General features: G+C 40.5%; 1 protein-coding gene across 1 annotated transcript; it reads left to right on the top strand.

Annotated features, from left to right (window-relative positions):
- The first annotated feature begins 2,906 nt into the window (after positions 1 to 2,906).
- On the top strand, positions 2,907 to 3,746 carry LOC119242188 (olfactory receptor-like protein OLF4). The gene is made up of 2 exons (XM_037507948.1): positions 2,907 to 3,261; positions 3,547 to 3,746. The coding sequence occupies exons 1-2, from the start codon at positions 2,907 to 2,909 to the stop codon at positions 3,744 to 3,746; spliced, it is 555 nt and encodes a 184-aa protein (XP_037363845.1).
- Positions 3,747 to 18,254: the final 14,508 nt, after the last annotated feature.

Below are 18,254 nucleotides of genomic sequence, written 5' to 3'. Positions count from 1 at the left end.
ATTGCCTGTCCCCTTCTCACCTTTCCTGTGTCATGAACAGAAGTTGCTTTAGGTTTGTAGGAAGGTTTTGGGACTCAGTGGCCTTGCTTTCGGCCAAACCTGTTTGGTTGGGCATTTTCCAACAAGAGGATGGCTAACTTTCAGTGCCACATTTGGAAACTATATTCTTTGCCTTTTCTTCTCTCCATCTCACACTAATTATATTAAAGTCCCTTTCCATTAAATGTCTTACACACTAGAGTATATTTTGTTGTAATGCCGTGGGTGGCTGAACCTATTTAGAGCAGGCAGATTTGGGGTCTCGGGGTGCCCCTCAACCTTCCCTGTAACAAAAGAAAGGAAGCGCTGATCTAAATGGGTTTTCTTACCTTCTCACTATTGAGAATTACGGCAGGATAAAATTATTTGGGGTCATGGGAGTCACTAGGTTATGGTTTGTAGGTGTCAGCAACAGCCCATCAGACACTATCAAATATTCCCAAGGGGAAAACTCATTTTAGGTTGAGAATTAACACCCAGAAATTAAGTACTGGACATAGCCTCACATAGTTCAATTAAGGGCATTCACTTTGATGGATTTAACTTTGGGTAGGTAACTAAACCCCACCACAAACCCAGTCTGCTATTGAGAATAGAGTTCATAAATGTACTTCCTCATGGAACGGATGTTCTTAAAAAATTCACAGATTCCCTATATAATTCTAAAGTCAGATTAGCATGAATAAAACAACCTATATAATATAAATTTGATGAACAATATCCAGAGGGATTAAATTACAACTATTAATACAACAGAAGTAAAAAGCTTCTCATCATTTTAGCAAAGGGTCATGAAGTTTATGAGTTCAGTGCCATGTTCAAGAAGTCAGCTTGATTCCCTGCTGTGAAGGATGACAGCAACTGTCTGGATACCAGGACTTTTGTTCCCATACAAGTCAAAGCTTTGAAGACATGAGGGACCTAATCCAGATCCATTCCTAAGTCTTTGACTTGGTTAGAAAATTTTAACTTAGAAATCTGAAAATGCACTAAGAAGTTTAGAGACTTAAAAGGAATCAAGTTCACAATGAGTGGAAATATGGAATTAATTTGCATTCTAACCTGAACTCTGGGGAACAGGGAAAACTTCCATTGCTGTCCAGAAAGTTTTCCACAGGGGAATTGTGTGCAGAGAGGTTGGAGTAACAAGAGAAAATGTGACTAATGAGCAGAGAGAGTTGTAAACACATTGGCCAACAAGAGGGCATATATAAACTTGTACTGGAAAGGGAACGCTTTTGTTTTGTGTGTGTTTGTATGGAGTCCTATTCCTGCATAGGGTACAGATGATTCACACCTCCCTTCTGTCTTGTCTGGGTTCCGAGCTCAGGTCTCTGTCGCTTCCACCTGATAAGGAATTCAGATCTCCACTCGAGACCCTCCCAGAGACCTGGTGCAGGTGAGCCCAGCAACCCAGTTGACTCTCAGGAGACAGAATTGAGGCCAAGAACACTTACCTGCTGTTATCTTAGAGGGGATTTACCTTTACCCAAAGGCAAGAGATCCCTGTGCTTGCTCATTTGCTTGATGAAATTCTGAATGTATTTATTTCAATGGCTGTGTAATATTTCACAGTGTGAAATACATGTTGATCACTTTTATAACATTAAATTACTATTATCAGTAAATTGCTATTAAGAATACTCAGACAATATGTGAAGATTAACTTCAAAGCACGGTTCTAAGTGGGCAATTTTGTCCCCCAGAGACACTGAACACTTTCCACAGACATTTCATGCTCACAGTGAGGGGCAGGGTGGAGGACAGACTTCATCATAGAGAAAGACCTGCCCAAATGTCACTCATGCTGACATGCAGAAACTGGTCTATTTTTTCTTGGGTGTATTTATCTCAAATATATTATAAAAGTATCACTGTTAATTATTTGACAAAAGTTTGTTTTTATTGTTTTTTATTTCTTTTGGGTATCATGAAGTATAATCTAGGTAGAGAAGTACATTCAAGCCCAGTCTCTCAGCAATCACCTTGATTATTAAATCTTTTTTCTCTTTATTCACTTAATCTCTACTCCCTCCCTCTGCTCCACTTCTACCAACCCTCTTCTTCCTCTTCTCCCATCTCTCCTCCTCGTTCTGCTTCTCTTCCCCCATTTAGTAATATGGCTTTAAGTTTTATTGTTAGATTTTTATCTCTACAGATGGCTTCACATTTTTACTTGAATCAGGTATCTTCTTAGGGACTGGGTGCTGGCTGTTCCCTTTGCTTGGCAAACACTTCACCACATATCCTCCCATACCACTTCCCTCTCCTACTTGAGGTTTTAGTTCAAATGTAGCACTTATACAGGTCTTATCTAAAACCCAAGAAAACCTAAAGCCCTCTTCACTCTCCTTTTTGTACTTGGTTTCCTTTATATCTCCCCAACTGTCCCCCTCTAAAATGTATAATTTTATTGCTTGCTTATACATTCTTTCTCTACCATTGAATTGGAATATTGTGATACAATGCCCTAAACTCCTTGCCTAGAGTGTGCCTAAGGCATAGTCAGGATTCAATTTACAGTCTTGAAATAAAACAACTTATTGGTAAACCTGTATAACACATAATCCACAGGAAAAAAAATTGATTGGGACAAAAATTCTATATCAGAGGTGTCACTGAGTATCCCCTAGAGGAAATCACACACAAAGCATTATAATTAACTTCTTATAAACATATAAATGGAGGCATATCAGGTAGGTTTATAACAAAAGTTTATAAAAATAAATCTTGTTATTTCCCTTTTTCCTGCAAGTCACCTGCACTACATGAAATCAATCAATGATACACAAGTTTCAGAATTTCTCCTGCTGAGATTTTCAGAGGCAGCAGAACTCCAACCCCTCATATTAGGGATTTTCCTCACCATGTACCTGATCACTGTGTTTGGAAACCTGCTCATCATCCTGACTGTCAGCTCTGTCTCCCGCCTCCAGACGCCCATGTACTTCTTCCTCTCCAACCTGTCCTTTGCTGACATTTGTCTCACCTCCACCACCATCCCCAAGATGCTGGTGAACCTCCAGACACAGAGCAAAGCCATAACCTATGAAGGTTGCATCACCCAGGTGTATTTTTTCATACTGTTTGGAGGGCTGGATGTCTTCCTCCTGACCGTCATGTCCTATGACCGCTTTGTGGCCATCTGCCACCCCCTGCACTACATGGTCATCATGAATCCCCGGCTGTGTGGACTATTGGTTCTGGTGATCTGGATTGTCAGTGTTCTGTATTCCTTAATACAAAGCTTAATGTTGTTACGGCTGTCCTTCTGTACAGATTTGGAAATCCCACACTTTTTCTGTGAACTCAATCAGGTGATCAAACTGGCCTGTTCTGACACTTTGCTCAATAACATGGCGATATATTTGGGATCTGTCTTACTGGGTGGTGGTTCACTCTTTGGTATCATTTACTCTTACTCTAAGATAGTTTCCTCCATCCGCAGAATCTCATCAGCTCAGGGCAAGTATAAAGCATTTTCCACCTGTGCATCTCACCTCTCAGTTGTCTCTTTATTTTATTGTACAAGCCTTGGGATGTACCTTAGCTCTGCTGCCCTCCAAAGCTCATGCTCAAATGCTATAGCTTCTGTGATGTACACTGTGGTCACACCCATGCTGAACCCCTTCATCTACAGCCTGAGGAACAAAGACATAAAGGAGGCTCTGAGAACATTCATTTTAAAGAAAACTGGAAAAAGATAATTTTCCCAAGGCGAAGGATGCACCCATAATTTTAGAAATAGAGACTACTAGAAATTGGTCTTAATTGAGCAAACTAGAAAGGAGAGCTTGCTCTTTTATTTTACTCTTTATCATAGAATTTCTTCTTGTACCTCAATTTCTCTATTCAATTACATAACTCACTCTATTGAACTTTTTGTTCTTTCTGATCTAACAGCTTTTTCCTCTTTGGTTTTCCAACTTTACCAAAATTGTTCCAAACTTAAATCAGAAAATTGTAGATAAGAGAGACAAGTGGATTTTCAGAATAATTTTTCACAAATGTCATTTAGCATATGAGGTACTTTGTTTGTTGTAGTTAAAAGTCATCAGGTTCTACTACTTCTAAGGCAAAAAACTATGCTTTCTGGCCAAAGAAACTTACGTAAGTTTATAACAGAGATAACAGAGGAAATAAGATAAGAAAGCTTTTCAATTTTGAATGTGTCATCCTTTTGTGGTCACTACATTAACCACTCTCCTGACAACAAAGATGTTAACATACAGTGGGCTCCATTCACACTAGGTTTTATTCTCCTCTTTAGAATCCTGTTCTCCTTCAGCTCAGTGCATGCAAGGCCCTCCTTTGCCCAAGTCAACATGATTATTACACATTTGAGTCTTCACCAAGACTCATTTTAATAAATATAATAACCTAATATGATCATAGAATAACAGATAATTTTCAACATGGTGGGAAAAATTAAATCACATATTATATTACAATGCAGATCTTTGTGTTTCATGCAGCACATCTACATCTTCAAATATGGAGGATTCATATTTGGGTGTAAGGGGGTTTTAGTGATTGGAATTGAAAAAAAATCTTATTCAGTTGTCACTCTCTGCTCACAATCATTTGATGCTTCTAAAGCTGGGACTGTTTTCTTAGCTCTAAAGGAAACAACTGCCCTTTTCATTTTTTTTCATAAGGAAAAGGATGTTGAGTTAATGCTATGATATCCTCATAATTTATATATTTCCATTACACATGGGATTCTGTCACCTTTTATGATGAAAGAATGGCATGAGAGAACTTATATTCCTGTCTAGTGATGGATTTAGGTTCACTAGTTTTGCTACTAAAAAACACCACCTCTCCTAATTACCTGGAATTAACTGCATAGAATTTTTAAATACAGTTGTATGAATTAAGTATAATAATGAATGCCAAGTAAAACCTAAACTAGTGCATATTATTATATTAATAACTCTCCTCAATTCTATTCACCTTCACTGTAGTATCAGTTAGCTGCTACTGACAGACCATCCTACATCTAAGTGAGTTAATATAAGACCTTGAGGACCAGGAAGAGTGTGCGATGAGCCGCTGTGATCCAGCTGGGCTCTGCAGGGATCCATAGGCAGCTTGAGTCACTACATTGTGCTTCTGAGACTCCTTCATGGTGGTGCCTGTGCCAGGGGGTCTCTCCCAGGAATATATGCTCATTTCACCATTTTTATGTATCTACTCTCATCTTCTATATTTGAAGAAAAAGAGTTTCAAATGTGAGTTTCTTTCATTTATTTTTTGTGATTCATATTTCATATCTTATATTTTCCTTTGTTCTAAAGTAGAAGTGATAGCTCTCACCTCTCTTCACTTTAAATCAGTCAATTGTCTGTATCATACTCTCACCCAGGCATTTAAAACTTTTTCTTTTTAAGTAAAACTTTTTCCTTTTAAGTAATTTATTAGAGTAAACAGAATAATATAATTTGTACATATTTAAAATGTAGTTTTTGATGAATAGAAAGAGCCATACAAAGCTACAGTACATGTTGTATGTTTCCATTGGTGCTGAAATAAAGAAAGTGTACCATAAGATTTAATGGCATTTGGGGAACTTTGAAAAATGTATTCTCCCAGAGCCTCAATTTTCTTATTTCTGAAGAGAAATGTGAATTAGGAAATACCATTTTAGATGATTGTTGTGACACAGAAATGAAATTTGTGGACATATTTTGCTGAAAACAAAATTAAATATTTAAAGTATTTTCTATGTATATGTGTATATTATTTTGCACATAATTTTATTTTTATAAACATACACAGATATATGTACAGAACAGACTCATATAATCTCATACTGAAAGGAAATATTGAGAGAAAGTTGAAAGGATAGAAACAAAAAGGAAGAATTTATGAATTAAGATATAATTAAAAGAATACAAAAGTTTAACACAAAAATATAAGTGTTTTTAATTTTATATATATTTTACTTTGTTCTTGTACAATGTATGCTTTCTCCTCTCAGGTGTAGTCCCTGTGGAATTCCCAACACAAATTCACCCATGTCCCATCACCATAGTCACTTGTATACTTCCCACCACTGTTTTGATCTTTTACCTTCCTCCTCCCCTGCAGAATGTCTCTGGTTTATAAATTAAAACAGTACAGTAGTATATAGTGGATAACATTTAAAGGATGAATTACTTTTTTCATCTTAATGCCACATAAATGTCAGGTTTTTTTCACCACATTTATTTATTATGAATTAGATTTATTGAGTGAAGTTGACTTACACCACAGTGTAGGTCTTACGGGTATAGGTGTACCCCTCAACAACTCTATGCTATTTCACCATACTGCCGTCAAGCCCCAGGAATATTCCATTAGACCCGCTGTCTCCTCTACTCCAGCCATAACATGTCCCCTTTCTGGGAGCCTGACTCATAGTTCAATGTGCTCTCCCCCAAGCTTTTTTCACCCCATCTTCTCCATCACCCCTCCTGAATGCTCCAGATCTATAGTCAGATTCCAAGATTGTGTTTGTCTGACTTTTTTTTTTTTTTGGTCTATTTTCTACATATTACTGAAATCATCCTGTATTTATCTTTTTTATTTAAATTTTATTTTTTATATTCCCCATACAATTTCCTTTTTTGTGTTGTCCTTGTTCAGTTTTGGTATTAGTGTAATGTTGGCTTCATAGAACGTGCTTGGTGTTGTCCCTTCCTTCTCAAATTTTTGGAAGAGTTTGTGAAGGATAGGCACTAATTCTTTTCTGAATGTTTGGTAGAATTCATTTGTAAATCAATCTGGTCCTGGGCTTTTGTTTTTGGGGAGGTTTTTGATTACTATTTCAATTTCACAGCTTGTAATTGGTCTATTTAGGTGTTCTATTTCTTCTTTATCTAGCTTTGGGTGATTGTAGAGTTGTAGGAATTTGTCCATCTCCTCTAGATTGTTGAACTTGTTTCCATATAACTGTTCATAGTAGTTACTGATTTTTCTTTTGATTTCTGCTGTGTCCGTTGTGATTTCTCCTGTTTCATTTATGATCCTGTTTATTTGTGCTTTCTCCCTTTTTTCCTTTGTGAGCCTGGCTAGGGGTTTGTCTATTTTATTTATTTATTTATTTATTTATTTATTTATTTATTTATTTATTTTTTAAAGATTTATTTATTTATTTATACAAGCACTGGGTACAGTCAGAAGTGTGGGAGGGTGAGAGAATTCACCAGAGCCAGAGCAGGGAGCAGAACAGGCAGACTGATGAAATACACTGCTGAGGGGAGCAGCAGGCGGCAGGAGAGTTCTGCGCACCATGTGGGACCCTTGCCTGGCAGCCGGGGATCGAACCGGCGCTGCAGAGGCTGCAGGCAGCTTGGCAACCCAGTGCTCAACCACTGCGCCACCAGGGAGGCCCTTTATTTATTTTTTTGAAGAACCAGCTCTTGGTTTTGTTAGGGGGAAAAGGATGTCCCAAAGCAAATTCCATATAGGCTTTGTGGACTCCACCCCCATCCCAGGTCAAAGCCAAAGACACTGGGAACTCCAAATACCATCACCACCAAAGGGAAGGTGGCTGGGACCTGAGGGTGGGGTTAAGCAGCCAGGTGGATACAAAAGGCAGACACGTGGGCTTTGGGGATCCCGCATTTTGGCTCTCCACCAGCTCCCAGCGTCCGGCCAGCTCTGAGAGTGACTTTGGGTTTCCAGGTCGTCGGATCGGGTAGGACGCATTAAAGACTTCATTTCCCTATTTTCTCCCTGAGTTGTACATTTTCCTTATTTCCTTTTCTCTTGTAAATAAACCTTTTATTAACCCTTTTGTGTGTGTCTGTAGTAGAGTATTCATAAGTCCCTTTAAAGCGCGCAGGTGAGGACCCACAGCCAGGAACCCGTTTAATATCGGGGTTGCTCTATAACAGCTTCATTGATCTTTTGGATTGTTTTTTTAGTTTCGATTTCATTTATTTCTGCTTTGGTTTTTATTATTTCTTTTCTTCTACTGTATTTTTTTTTTTTGGGTTGCTCTTTTTCTAGATCTTTGAGATTGGAGATTAGGCTTTTTCTTTGAGTTCTTTCTTGTTTCTTGATGTGAGCCTGTATTGCTATATATTTTCCTCTTATTACTGCTTTGCTGCATCCCTTACATTTAGGAAATTGGTGTCCTCCTTGTCATTCAATTCAAATAATTTTTTAATTTCTTCTTTGATCTCCTCATTAGTCCAGTGGTCTTCCAATTGTGTGGTTTTCAATCTCCATGAGGCAGGAGAGTTCCTTGCCTTCTTTTTATGGTTTATTTCTAGTTTGATGCCTTCATGGTCAGAGATGATGGTTGGTATGATTTCAATCTTGGTGTATCTGTTGATGTTTGTCTTGAGCCCCAGTATGTGATCGATCCTGGAGAATGATCCGTGTGCACTTGAGAAAAATGTGTACTCCGTTTTTTGGGGGGTTAGTGTTCTATAGATGTCTGTTAAGCCCAAATGCTCTAGGTCCTTATTTAGAGCTTTAGTTTCTTTACTTATTTTTTGTCTTGTTGATCTATCCATTGTTGATAGTGGTGTGTTGAAGTCTCCCACTATATATGTGTTTTCTCTGATGTCTGTTTTCAGAGATGACAACAGTTGTCTGATATATTTTGGTGCTCCTTCCTTTGGTGAGTATATGTTAATGAGTGTTATTTCTTCTTGAAATATTGTCCCCTTTATCATAATTTAGGGACCATTGGGGACTCTTTTTATATTTTTGAGTTTGAAATCTGTTTTATCTGATATAAGTATAGCTGTTCCTGCTTTCTTTTTTGGTCCATTTGCTTGTAGGATTGTTTCCCATCCTTTAACTTTGAGTCTATTTTTAACTTTTGTAGCTAAATGTGTTTCCTGGAGACAGCAAAAGGTTGGGTTTTGTTTCTTAATCCAGCCTGCAACTCTGTGTCTTTTTATTGAAGAGATTAGTCCATTGACATTTAGAGTTAATATTGATATGTTAGCATCTGTATTTGCCATTGTGTTTGTCTTTCCTTTGATTTTATTTATTTATTCTTTTAATAACTTTTTTTTGGCCTTCTTTTGTTGTTATTCGTCCCTCTGAGGTTCTGCCTTTAGGACTCCTTGTAGTATTTTTTGGAGTGGGGGTTTAGTCGTAATGAAATTCCAGAGTTTCTGTTTGTCTGGGAAGGTCCTTATTCTTTCTTCTTAGGGAAGGAGAGCTTTTCGGGATGGTGTATTCTTGGTTGGCATCTGTTTTCTTGGAGTCTATTGACTATGTCCCTCCACTCTCTCCTTGCCCATAGTGTTTCTTTGGAGAAGTCTGATGTCAGTCTGATTGGCTTTGCTTTGAATGTTATCTTTTTCTTCCCTCTTGTCAGCTTCATTATTTTTTCCTTGTCTTGGATTCTTGGGAGCTTTACTATTATGTGTCTTGCTGTATTTTTCCTTTCATCATGGCAGTTTGGTGTTCTTCTGCTTCTTGTATAGCAATTTTCAGCTCCTTCTTCACGTTTGGGAAGTTCTCTTCAATTATCTCCTGGAATATTTTCTCTGTTCCTACATCTCTCTCCTCTCCTTCTGGGATTCCTATAACTCTTATATTTCCTTTCCTCATGGAGTCAGATAGTTCCTGAAGTCTTTCTTTGGTCCTTTTCCTTCGTACTTCTCTTTCCTTTTCTGTTTTGGTTCTTTTTATTTCTGTGTCTTCAAGAGTACTTATTCATTCTTCCATTTCATCTATTCTGCTTTCATTGCTTTTCCCAGAGTTCTTTAGTGTCTCCATTAATTTTTTGATCTCCTGCATTTCTTTTACCTCCTTCTTTAGGGACTCAATTTCATTCTTCTGATTGTTGATTATTTTTCCCTTATCATTGTTTTCCTTTATGACTTCTGTCAGTTTTTTAATCATGGCAATTTTAAATTCTCTTTCTGGAAGGCTCAGAATTTCTTCCAAGTTACTGTTGTTGCAATCTGGTGGGTTGTTTTCTTTTTGTAGTGTGTCTTTTTCCTGAGGAGTTGCTGGGTTGCATGTAGTTTTTCTTTTCCCTACAGCTTGTTTTCTAATTTGCTGTATGCGTTGGGACACTGTGTTTGTGGTACTGGCCGGCATCTTTTTGGTATGGTCTTTGTGGGTTTCGGAAACTGGTGGTCTAAACGAGTCAAATACTGTTATGCCAGAAGTCTAGTGAGGCAGTGGTACTTTGAGTATGTTAATTGTCACTGTCACAGAATATTTCCTCCTTCTATTTTTAATTACAAAGGTGTGTCTTGAAGTCCCACAAACTTCTCTGGAGGTGGGGCAGCTGGATTGGACTCAGGGTTCCAACTCACTGGCTCCACCTCCAAGCAGTCTTTATTGAAGAAAGTTCCCTGTTCTAAAGTGGCAATGCGGAGACACACTCCCCTGCATGCCTGGTCTGCCCAGGCCTTGGGTGCCCGCTCCCCCTCTGGGCTGGGACTGCTGGGCAGAAGGGGCCTGACGCTGGTGAACTTCCCAGCTCACCTCTGGCTCCTCCGGGAGACTTCTGCCGGTTTCAAGCAGTCTTTACTGAAGAAAGGTCCCTGATCTAAAATGGCGATGGGGGGGACACACTCCCCTGCATGCCTGGTCTGCCCTGGCGGTGGGTACCTACTTCCCCTCTGGGCTCGGACTGCTGGCCAGAAGGGGCCTGGCATGGGTGAACTTCCCAGCTCACCTCTGGCTCCTCCGGGAGCCTTCTTGTCTGATATATTTTGGTGCTTTTCATTTGGTGAGTATGTGGTGATGGGTGTTATGTGATGATGAGTGATGGTGAGTATGTGGTGATGGGTGTTCCTGGTGTATTGTCCCCTTATTCATAATGTAGTGACGTTCTATGTCTCCTTTTACCTTTTTTAGTTTGAAATCTATTTTATCTGATCTAAGTATAACTGTTACCGCCTTCTTTTTAGTTCCACTTGCTGGAGGATTGTTTTTCAACCTTTTACTTTCAATCTATGTTTATCTTTCATTGTTAAATTTGTTTTCTGGAGCCCCAGAAGATTGGGCTCTATTTTTTAATCCAGCTTGCCACTCTGTGTCTTTTTATTGAGTTCAGCTCATTTATATTTTAGAGTTAATAGCGACACATTGGGGTGTGTTTTTGACCCTTTTTGTTATTCTACTCCTTACCTTATTCTCTTCTTCTATTCATTCATCCGTTGGTTTTGTTAGGGCTTCTTTTAATATTTTTTTGGAGTGAGGGTTCATAGTAATGAATTTTTGGAGTTTTTTTTTTATTTTGTCAGAGAAGGTCCTTATTTTTCCTTCATACAGGAAGGAGATCTTTGTGGGGTTAAAGTATTCTTGGTTGGCATTTGTTGATTTGGAGTTTTAAAAATATGTCACTCCATTCTATTCTATTCTCTTCTTCAGCCTGATTGGTTTTCCTTTATAGGTTATCTTTTTCTTTGCCTTCATCCATGTTATTACTTTTTAAAAAGATTTATTTATTTATACATACAAGAAATGGGGTACAGGCCAGAGGTACGGGGGTGAGGGGTGAGAGGATTCACCAGAGACAGAGTGGGAAACAGTACTGGCAGATTGACTGAAATACACCTCTGAAGGGAGCAGCGGGCGAGACAGGAAAGGTCTGCTTCGCCATGTGGGTTGCTCCCTGGCTGGTCGGGAGGCTGTGGATTGATTCAAAGTGCTGTGCTTAACCCCTTGCACCACCAGGGAGGCCCAGTTTTATTACTTTTTTCTTGTCTTGGACTCTTGGAAACTTTACTATCATGTGTGTTGTGGTAGTTTTCCTTTCATTGTGCTAATCTGGTGTTCTTTTAGCTTCCTGTATATCTATTTTCATTTCCTTCTTCACGCTTGAGAATTTCTTTTCAAGTATATCCTCAAATAGTTTCTCAGTTCCTTTGTCTCCCTTCTCACCTTCCTATGAATCTTATATTTCCTTTCCTCATGTTGTTCAATAGTTCTCAAAGTGTTTCTTCATTCTTTATCCTTTGTACTTTCCTTTTCATTTTCATCTTTTGTTCTTATTATATCTTATCTTCACGAGTACTGATTCATTCTTACATTTTTTTCTATTTTCATGGTTTTCTCCACAATTCTTAAGCTCCTCCACTAATCTTTGGATATCCTTCAATTCTTCAATTTCTTCTTTAGGGATTCATTCTCATTCCTCAGTTCATCGTTAATATTCTCTCCCTTCCTAACTTTTCTCTTCAATTTTATGTGTTTTCATTATGGCCATTCTGAATTATTATTCTTCCAGGCAGAGAGATTCTTCTGTGTTCATATTATTGGGTTCTGGAGGATGACTTTCTTTCTCTGGTGTATTGTTCCTAGCAGGTCCAGTTTGATTCCTTGTATTTTTCTTTCTTCCCATTGTTTGCTCTATTTGTAGTGCCCCATTACTACTGGTGCTGGTTGGCATAACTTTTGATTTCTCTTGCTGAGGCATGAATATTTAGGTCAGAACTGCTGTGGCTGGTGAGTAGAGGTGTAGGTGGGTTTTTTCCCCCCGAGTTTCTCCCTCTGATCTTTTCAGCTGGGCCCTGTTGTAGGCAGGTGGTACTTCACTTTGTTATTCCCAGGGTATTGGAAGCTACTGGACTTGCGAGTTGGGAGTTTCCTGCAGTTTCCACCTGTGTGCTCATCTGGCAGGTGGTTGATGTCAGTGGTGGCTCTTCCAGGTTCTCTACTGGGGGTATGGGAATGTTGCAGTGAATGGGGCTTAGGGTAGGGGGTTCTTGTAGCCTCATCTGGATGCTCTTCCTTTGTGGTAGATGTTGTTCTGAGCTGTAATTTGCTCCAGGAGACCCTGATTTTCCAACCCTACTATGAAGGATGGTATCCAACATCTCAGCCTGTGGTACTCAAGAGTCTCATGTGCAGTGCTGTACCACCAGACACTCTGAGGCCCAGTCCACTAAGAGGTACCTGCAGGCTGAGTGGGATGTACTTCTCTGTTGAACAGCTAGGTCCCTCTAGGAATGTCTTGGAAGAGTATAAATATAGGAAGACAAAAAGGAGTGAAAGAAGAGATAGGAAGAAAGAAAAGGATGATAAGGAAATATAAAAGGAATGAAGATGAGAAGAAAGGGGCAAGATTGGGGGAAGAGGAAGGATGAAGAGAAAGAGGAGGGAATGTAACAGAACGAGAAGAGAAAATATTAATAATAATGTTAAAGGAGAAAGAAGAATTAAAAAAAACCAGAAAACAGAAATAGGAAAAAAGGAAAGGAAAAACAGACAACCAACTGACACACACACACACACACACACACACACACATACAAGCGGGGTCACAATTTCTTGTCAGGACTCTGCTGGCTCCCAGTCATTGTTGTTTTAGCCTGGTGCACTGAAGGGGGAGGGTACTGTAGGGCTGAGTAGAATAGTCTTCCCAGTGCCCACTCTTTCCCTTGGGATATATTGAAGGAGGATAAAAGCAAGCACAGAAAGGAGAGGGGACAACTGTGGGGTGTCCAAAAATCTCTGACTATCTCCAATACAGCTGTGGGTATGGGAGGATGGGCACTCTTTCTGGGCGTCTGAAGTTGGTGGGCTAGTGTGGGCACTCCTGTGGCCTCCTTCCACCAGAGGGCTTGGGTTATCAAGAGGCCCCCGATGTAGGGACCAGCCTTATGAGGTTCCAACTGATGCCCTTTTCCACTGGTAGTTGCAACCGACTAAGGGGTATGCCCTTCCTGGAGTAATTGTGGGCAGTTCCTTGTCCCTGGTTCTGGATGGAAGTGGTGTTTTCGTTCTGATCACTATGTGGTGCCAGAGACCTGAGTAAGATATGTCTCCTAGCAAGATTCAGATCTGTGCTAGGTCCAGCCTGTCTCTGCAGGAGGGAAAAGAGGGAAGGGCCACAACAAAGGGGCTCATGCTGGTGCTGGGATCTGCACTGAGGACCCAGTTGCCCTCTAGACACTATTCAGACCTCACAGATGTCTCAGGGTGTGCTAGATGTTGTGGACTCCACACTTTTCTCCCATCCTGCTGTACAGAGGAGCCTGGCTTTGTGTGTGGGGGTAGGGAAAGGGATTCCTGATTGGTGATTTTCTTCTCCCTTCCCATGTTGCTCCAACTTTCTCTGCATCTGGGTGAATCACCTGCATTGCTAAGTTTGTTCAACATGTCTGTGTCCAGCCAGGAACTTGCTGTTATTTCCTCTGATCAATTTTTTCTTAAGGGAGAAAATAATCCTAGTGTCTCTTTGCCACCATGTTGATGTCATCTCCCTTAAGTTCTATTTATTGAGATTATATTGATTTATATCACAGTATACGTCTTTGGGGTAGGTAGTGTCAGGAAGGCACAAAGCAGGTTTTCTATGATCCAAGCAGATGGGTAAAGAAGAGTCCTGGAGCCCTCAGTGGCTTTTTCAGATTCCCTGTCCCACCCCAGGAGCTGAGCTGCAAGAAGAAGGAAGGGAGAAAAGACCTGGGGGAGGCACATGGAGCAGAGAGACATGTGAAGTAGAAGCTACACTTGCTTCTCAGCACTGGACCTGTACCAGGGACATGGAAGGAGGCACATAGGAGAGGTTTGGGTAAGAGAACAGTGGGAGGCTGACAGAGGCAGCCTTTATCTTGATTTTGCTGCATTACTTCCAGACTTGCCTTCTGCTTTTGCCCCTTTCCTATGGGTCCCCATGAGGAGGTGTCTGAGAATTGTGGCAGGAGTTCAGGCCTCAGTGGCCCTGTGTAAGGGCAGGGCTGGACACAGTGCAGGTTTTCTATGATCCAGCAGACTGGGTAAAGGAGGAATCAGAGTCCCCAGTGGTTTTTGCAAGTCTTTTATTGGGATTACCAGGTACACGCAGGCAGGGGTGCTGGGGGGCTGAGTGGGATGTACTTCTCTGTTGAACAGCTAGGTCCCTCTAGGTATGTCTTGGAAGAGTATAAATATAGGAAGACAAAAAGGAGTGAAAGAAGAGATAGGAAGAAAGAAAAGGATGATAAGGAAATATAAAAGGAATGAAGATGAGAAGAAAGGGGCAAGATTGGGGGAAGAGGAAGGATGACCAGCCCCCAGCAGGTTTTCACTCTGGGCTCTCCAGCCTTCTCTCAGCTTCTGCTTCTCTTGCTTCTCTCATGGCTTCTATTGGCGTCCCCGTGACGCCGCCCTTAAAAGTGCAGCCTTAGCCCAGGTGAATCCCATCTACCTAGGCCCACACCCTATTCCAGGTGCCCACCATCAGGCATGCATTCAGGACCTCAGGTTTCCAACATCTATCCTAATGGCAGGAGGGCAGAAAAACCTGATGCTTTTTACCTTACCCTACAATGGGTAACTGTGTTTCATGGAGCTATTATTTTAATTATATCTTTCTCTCTTGTACTGCATACTACTTTTATTAAAGTTTTTTTTCCTATTGAAGTTCTCACACACTAGCAGTATGTTTTGTTTTGATGCAGCGGATGGCAGAACCCATTTAGAGCAGGTAGGTTTGGGGGTCCTGGGGTGCTCCTCAGCCTGTCTGCTAACAAGAACATATGCCAAAAATAAAAGGCAACAGACCATTACAATTGCTCTCAGTGCTGTTTGGCTAGAGTATCAGTTAGCTATTATTGCATAACGAGCTTTCCTGAATCAACCAATCAATGCCTTTATTATTGAACGGAAATATGTGGTGAAATAACATGAAATTGTAGAAGTGTAAACTACTACCCTGTAGGGTAAGTGAAAAATTATGCTATTTCACCACACTCAACACCAAAGGTCCTGGGGACAGTTCCTTAAACCCTGTAGGGTAAATGAAAAATGATCAGGCTTTTCCACCCTGCACCATTAGCATTAATAAAGGATCCCTGCAGTCCTACGTGCATGCCTGATGGCAGACACCTGGAGTAGGGTGTGGGCATGCATAGGTGAGTACACCTGCGCTGAGACTAGGTTTATAAGGGTACTGTCATGGGGATGTCATCAGAGAAAGAGAAAGCAGAACAAGAGGAGAATAAGAGAACGGGAGCAGAACAAGAGAATGAGAAGAGAGCAGAACGAGAGAAGAATGAGAACACCAGAGAGTCCAGAAAGAGTGAAGACTCATGGGGGTCTGGGAGGCCTGCCAGCCTCCCGGCCCCCCAGCACCTCTGCCTGCTGTATACCTGGTAAAAGCTCAATAAAAGTCTGAAAGAGCCACTGAGGGCTCCAGGACTCTCCTTTACCCATCTGCCTGGATGATAGACATCCTGCTCTGTGCCTTCCTGGCACTACAAGCCCCATCTCCCCTTTTGCTCCCATCCCACCACATATCCCATCTGGGAGCCTGTAAGAGACAGGAATGGACACAGTGCAGGTTTTCTATGATCCAGCAGACCGGTAAAGGAGGAGTCAGAGTCCTCAGTGGTTTTTGCAGGTCTTTTATTGGGATTTAGCAGGTACGTGGAAGGCAGGGGTGCTGGGGGGCCGGGAGGCTGGCAGGCCTCCCAGCCCCCTGCAAGTTCTCACTCTATCTGGGCTCTCCGGCCTTCTCTGCTTCTCTCTCGGCTTCTCTTTCGGCTTCTTTCTCTGCTTCTGCTGACATCCCCGTGACGCCGTCCTTAAAAGCCCAGTCTTAGCCCAGGTGAATCCCATCTACCTACGCCCACACCCTACTCCAGGTGCCCGCCATCAGGCATGCATTCAGGACCGCAAGGATCCATCATCTATCCTGATGGCGGGAGGGCAGAAAAGCCTGACATTTTTCCTTATCATACAGAGCCTCACTCATAGTCCAATGTGTTCTCCCACCTCCTATTTTCATCACTCCTCTTCTCACTTCCTCTGCCACCACTCTTGGATACCTTAGACCTATAGCCAACTTTCAAGATTTGTCATTGCCTGATCTTTTGCTTAGTTTCTTTATATTCCACATACAAGTGAAACCACCTGGTGTTTTCCTTATTCTTCTGACTTATTTCAGTCAGCATAATCCCTTTCAGCTCCATCAATGTTGCTGCAAATGGCATGTGTTTATCTTTTTGATCATTGTGTAGTATTACATTGCATAAACACACATACACAAACACACACCATAATTTCTTGATCCATTCATCTCTTTTGGGTTTTTCAGGTTGTTTACATATTTTGACTTTTGTAAATAGTTCTGCAATAAATATAGGTGTGCAAGTTCCCTCTTGAATTACTGTTTTTTTTCTGTCATTTATCTAGATTATTAGAAGTGGAATTGCTGGGTCATATGGCACATCCATTTTTAGTGCTTTGAACAATTCAACCCAGCTTTTCACAGGGGCAAGACCAGTCTACATTTCCACCAACAGTGTAAGAGGGTTTCCATTTTTTTCACACTCTTGCTAACACTTCTTCATTTTTGATATCTCACAGGTTCGAACTGGTATCTCATCACTTTAACTTGTATTTCTCGGAAAAGTGATCGTGAGCATTTTCTCATTAGTTTTGGCCATCTATGTATGGGTAAATCTTTTCAATTCTCCTTTCCATTATTTTATTGCATTATGTGTTTTTGTTGAGTTGTGTGAATTCTATGTAAATCTTCAGTATCGGTCCTTTGTCCTTTGTCAGTTGTATGTTATGGAAATATATTCTACTATTCAGTAGGTATCTTTCATTATATTGATAATCCAGTGCACTGTATTTGTTCTTTTTACTGGGGAGCAGTCTGGTTTATGGAGAGCACCCAGATTTTCTGCACATATTTCTCCATCAGATGTGTGTGCCTCCACACTGGTTAGCTTTCTTCTCCCCAGGATCTCTTTTGAGTGGCAGCCCTGCAGCTGCAACCTGTAACTGGGCCTTTGACTATAAACTCCAGATGTATGTCTCCACACTCATCTTGTTCAAAGAAACACAAATCACCTATGTGCCCTTTCTGTTATGGTCTGCTAGAACATTTTTATGAACTTGTACAATTTTATTTGATTGGACTTCCATTCCTGTTCCTTAATTGTCATAATGCTCTTTGTATTTGCTGAGTCAAGCAGAAGCAGTAAAACACTTATCCTCTAGAGAAAGGAGTGATAAATTTATTTTTCATGTACTTACTGACTCAAATTTACTAGAAAAATGATCAAAGGAAATAAATCCCCAAGTTATGGCACAAAAATATACAATATATATGAAAAGGCAAAAGACTTTCTATATAACATTAAAAGTAAAACTTTTAGAATCAGAAACTGACTTTCAAATTTTGGATAGGCCTCATATTATCTGTTGAACTCAGAAAGCCATCCAATCCATTATATTGATGAAATATTCATCAAAATAGTGGGAAACAAGTTGTAGGGTGAATAAAAGGTATCAGGCTTTTCTAC

This window comes from Talpa occidentalis, unplaced genomic scaffold, assembly GCF_014898055.3.
Source record: "Talpa occidentalis isolate TD23 unplaced genomic scaffold, MPIMG_talOcc4v2.1 talOcc4.12, whole genome shotgun sequence".
NCBI classification, from domain to species: domain Eukaryota; kingdom Metazoa; phylum Chordata; class Mammalia; order Eulipotyphla; family Talpidae; genus Talpa; species Talpa occidentalis.
The sequence above is the reverse complement of the archived record's forward strand: the minus strand, read 5'-3'. Positions and strand labels throughout refer to the sequence as shown.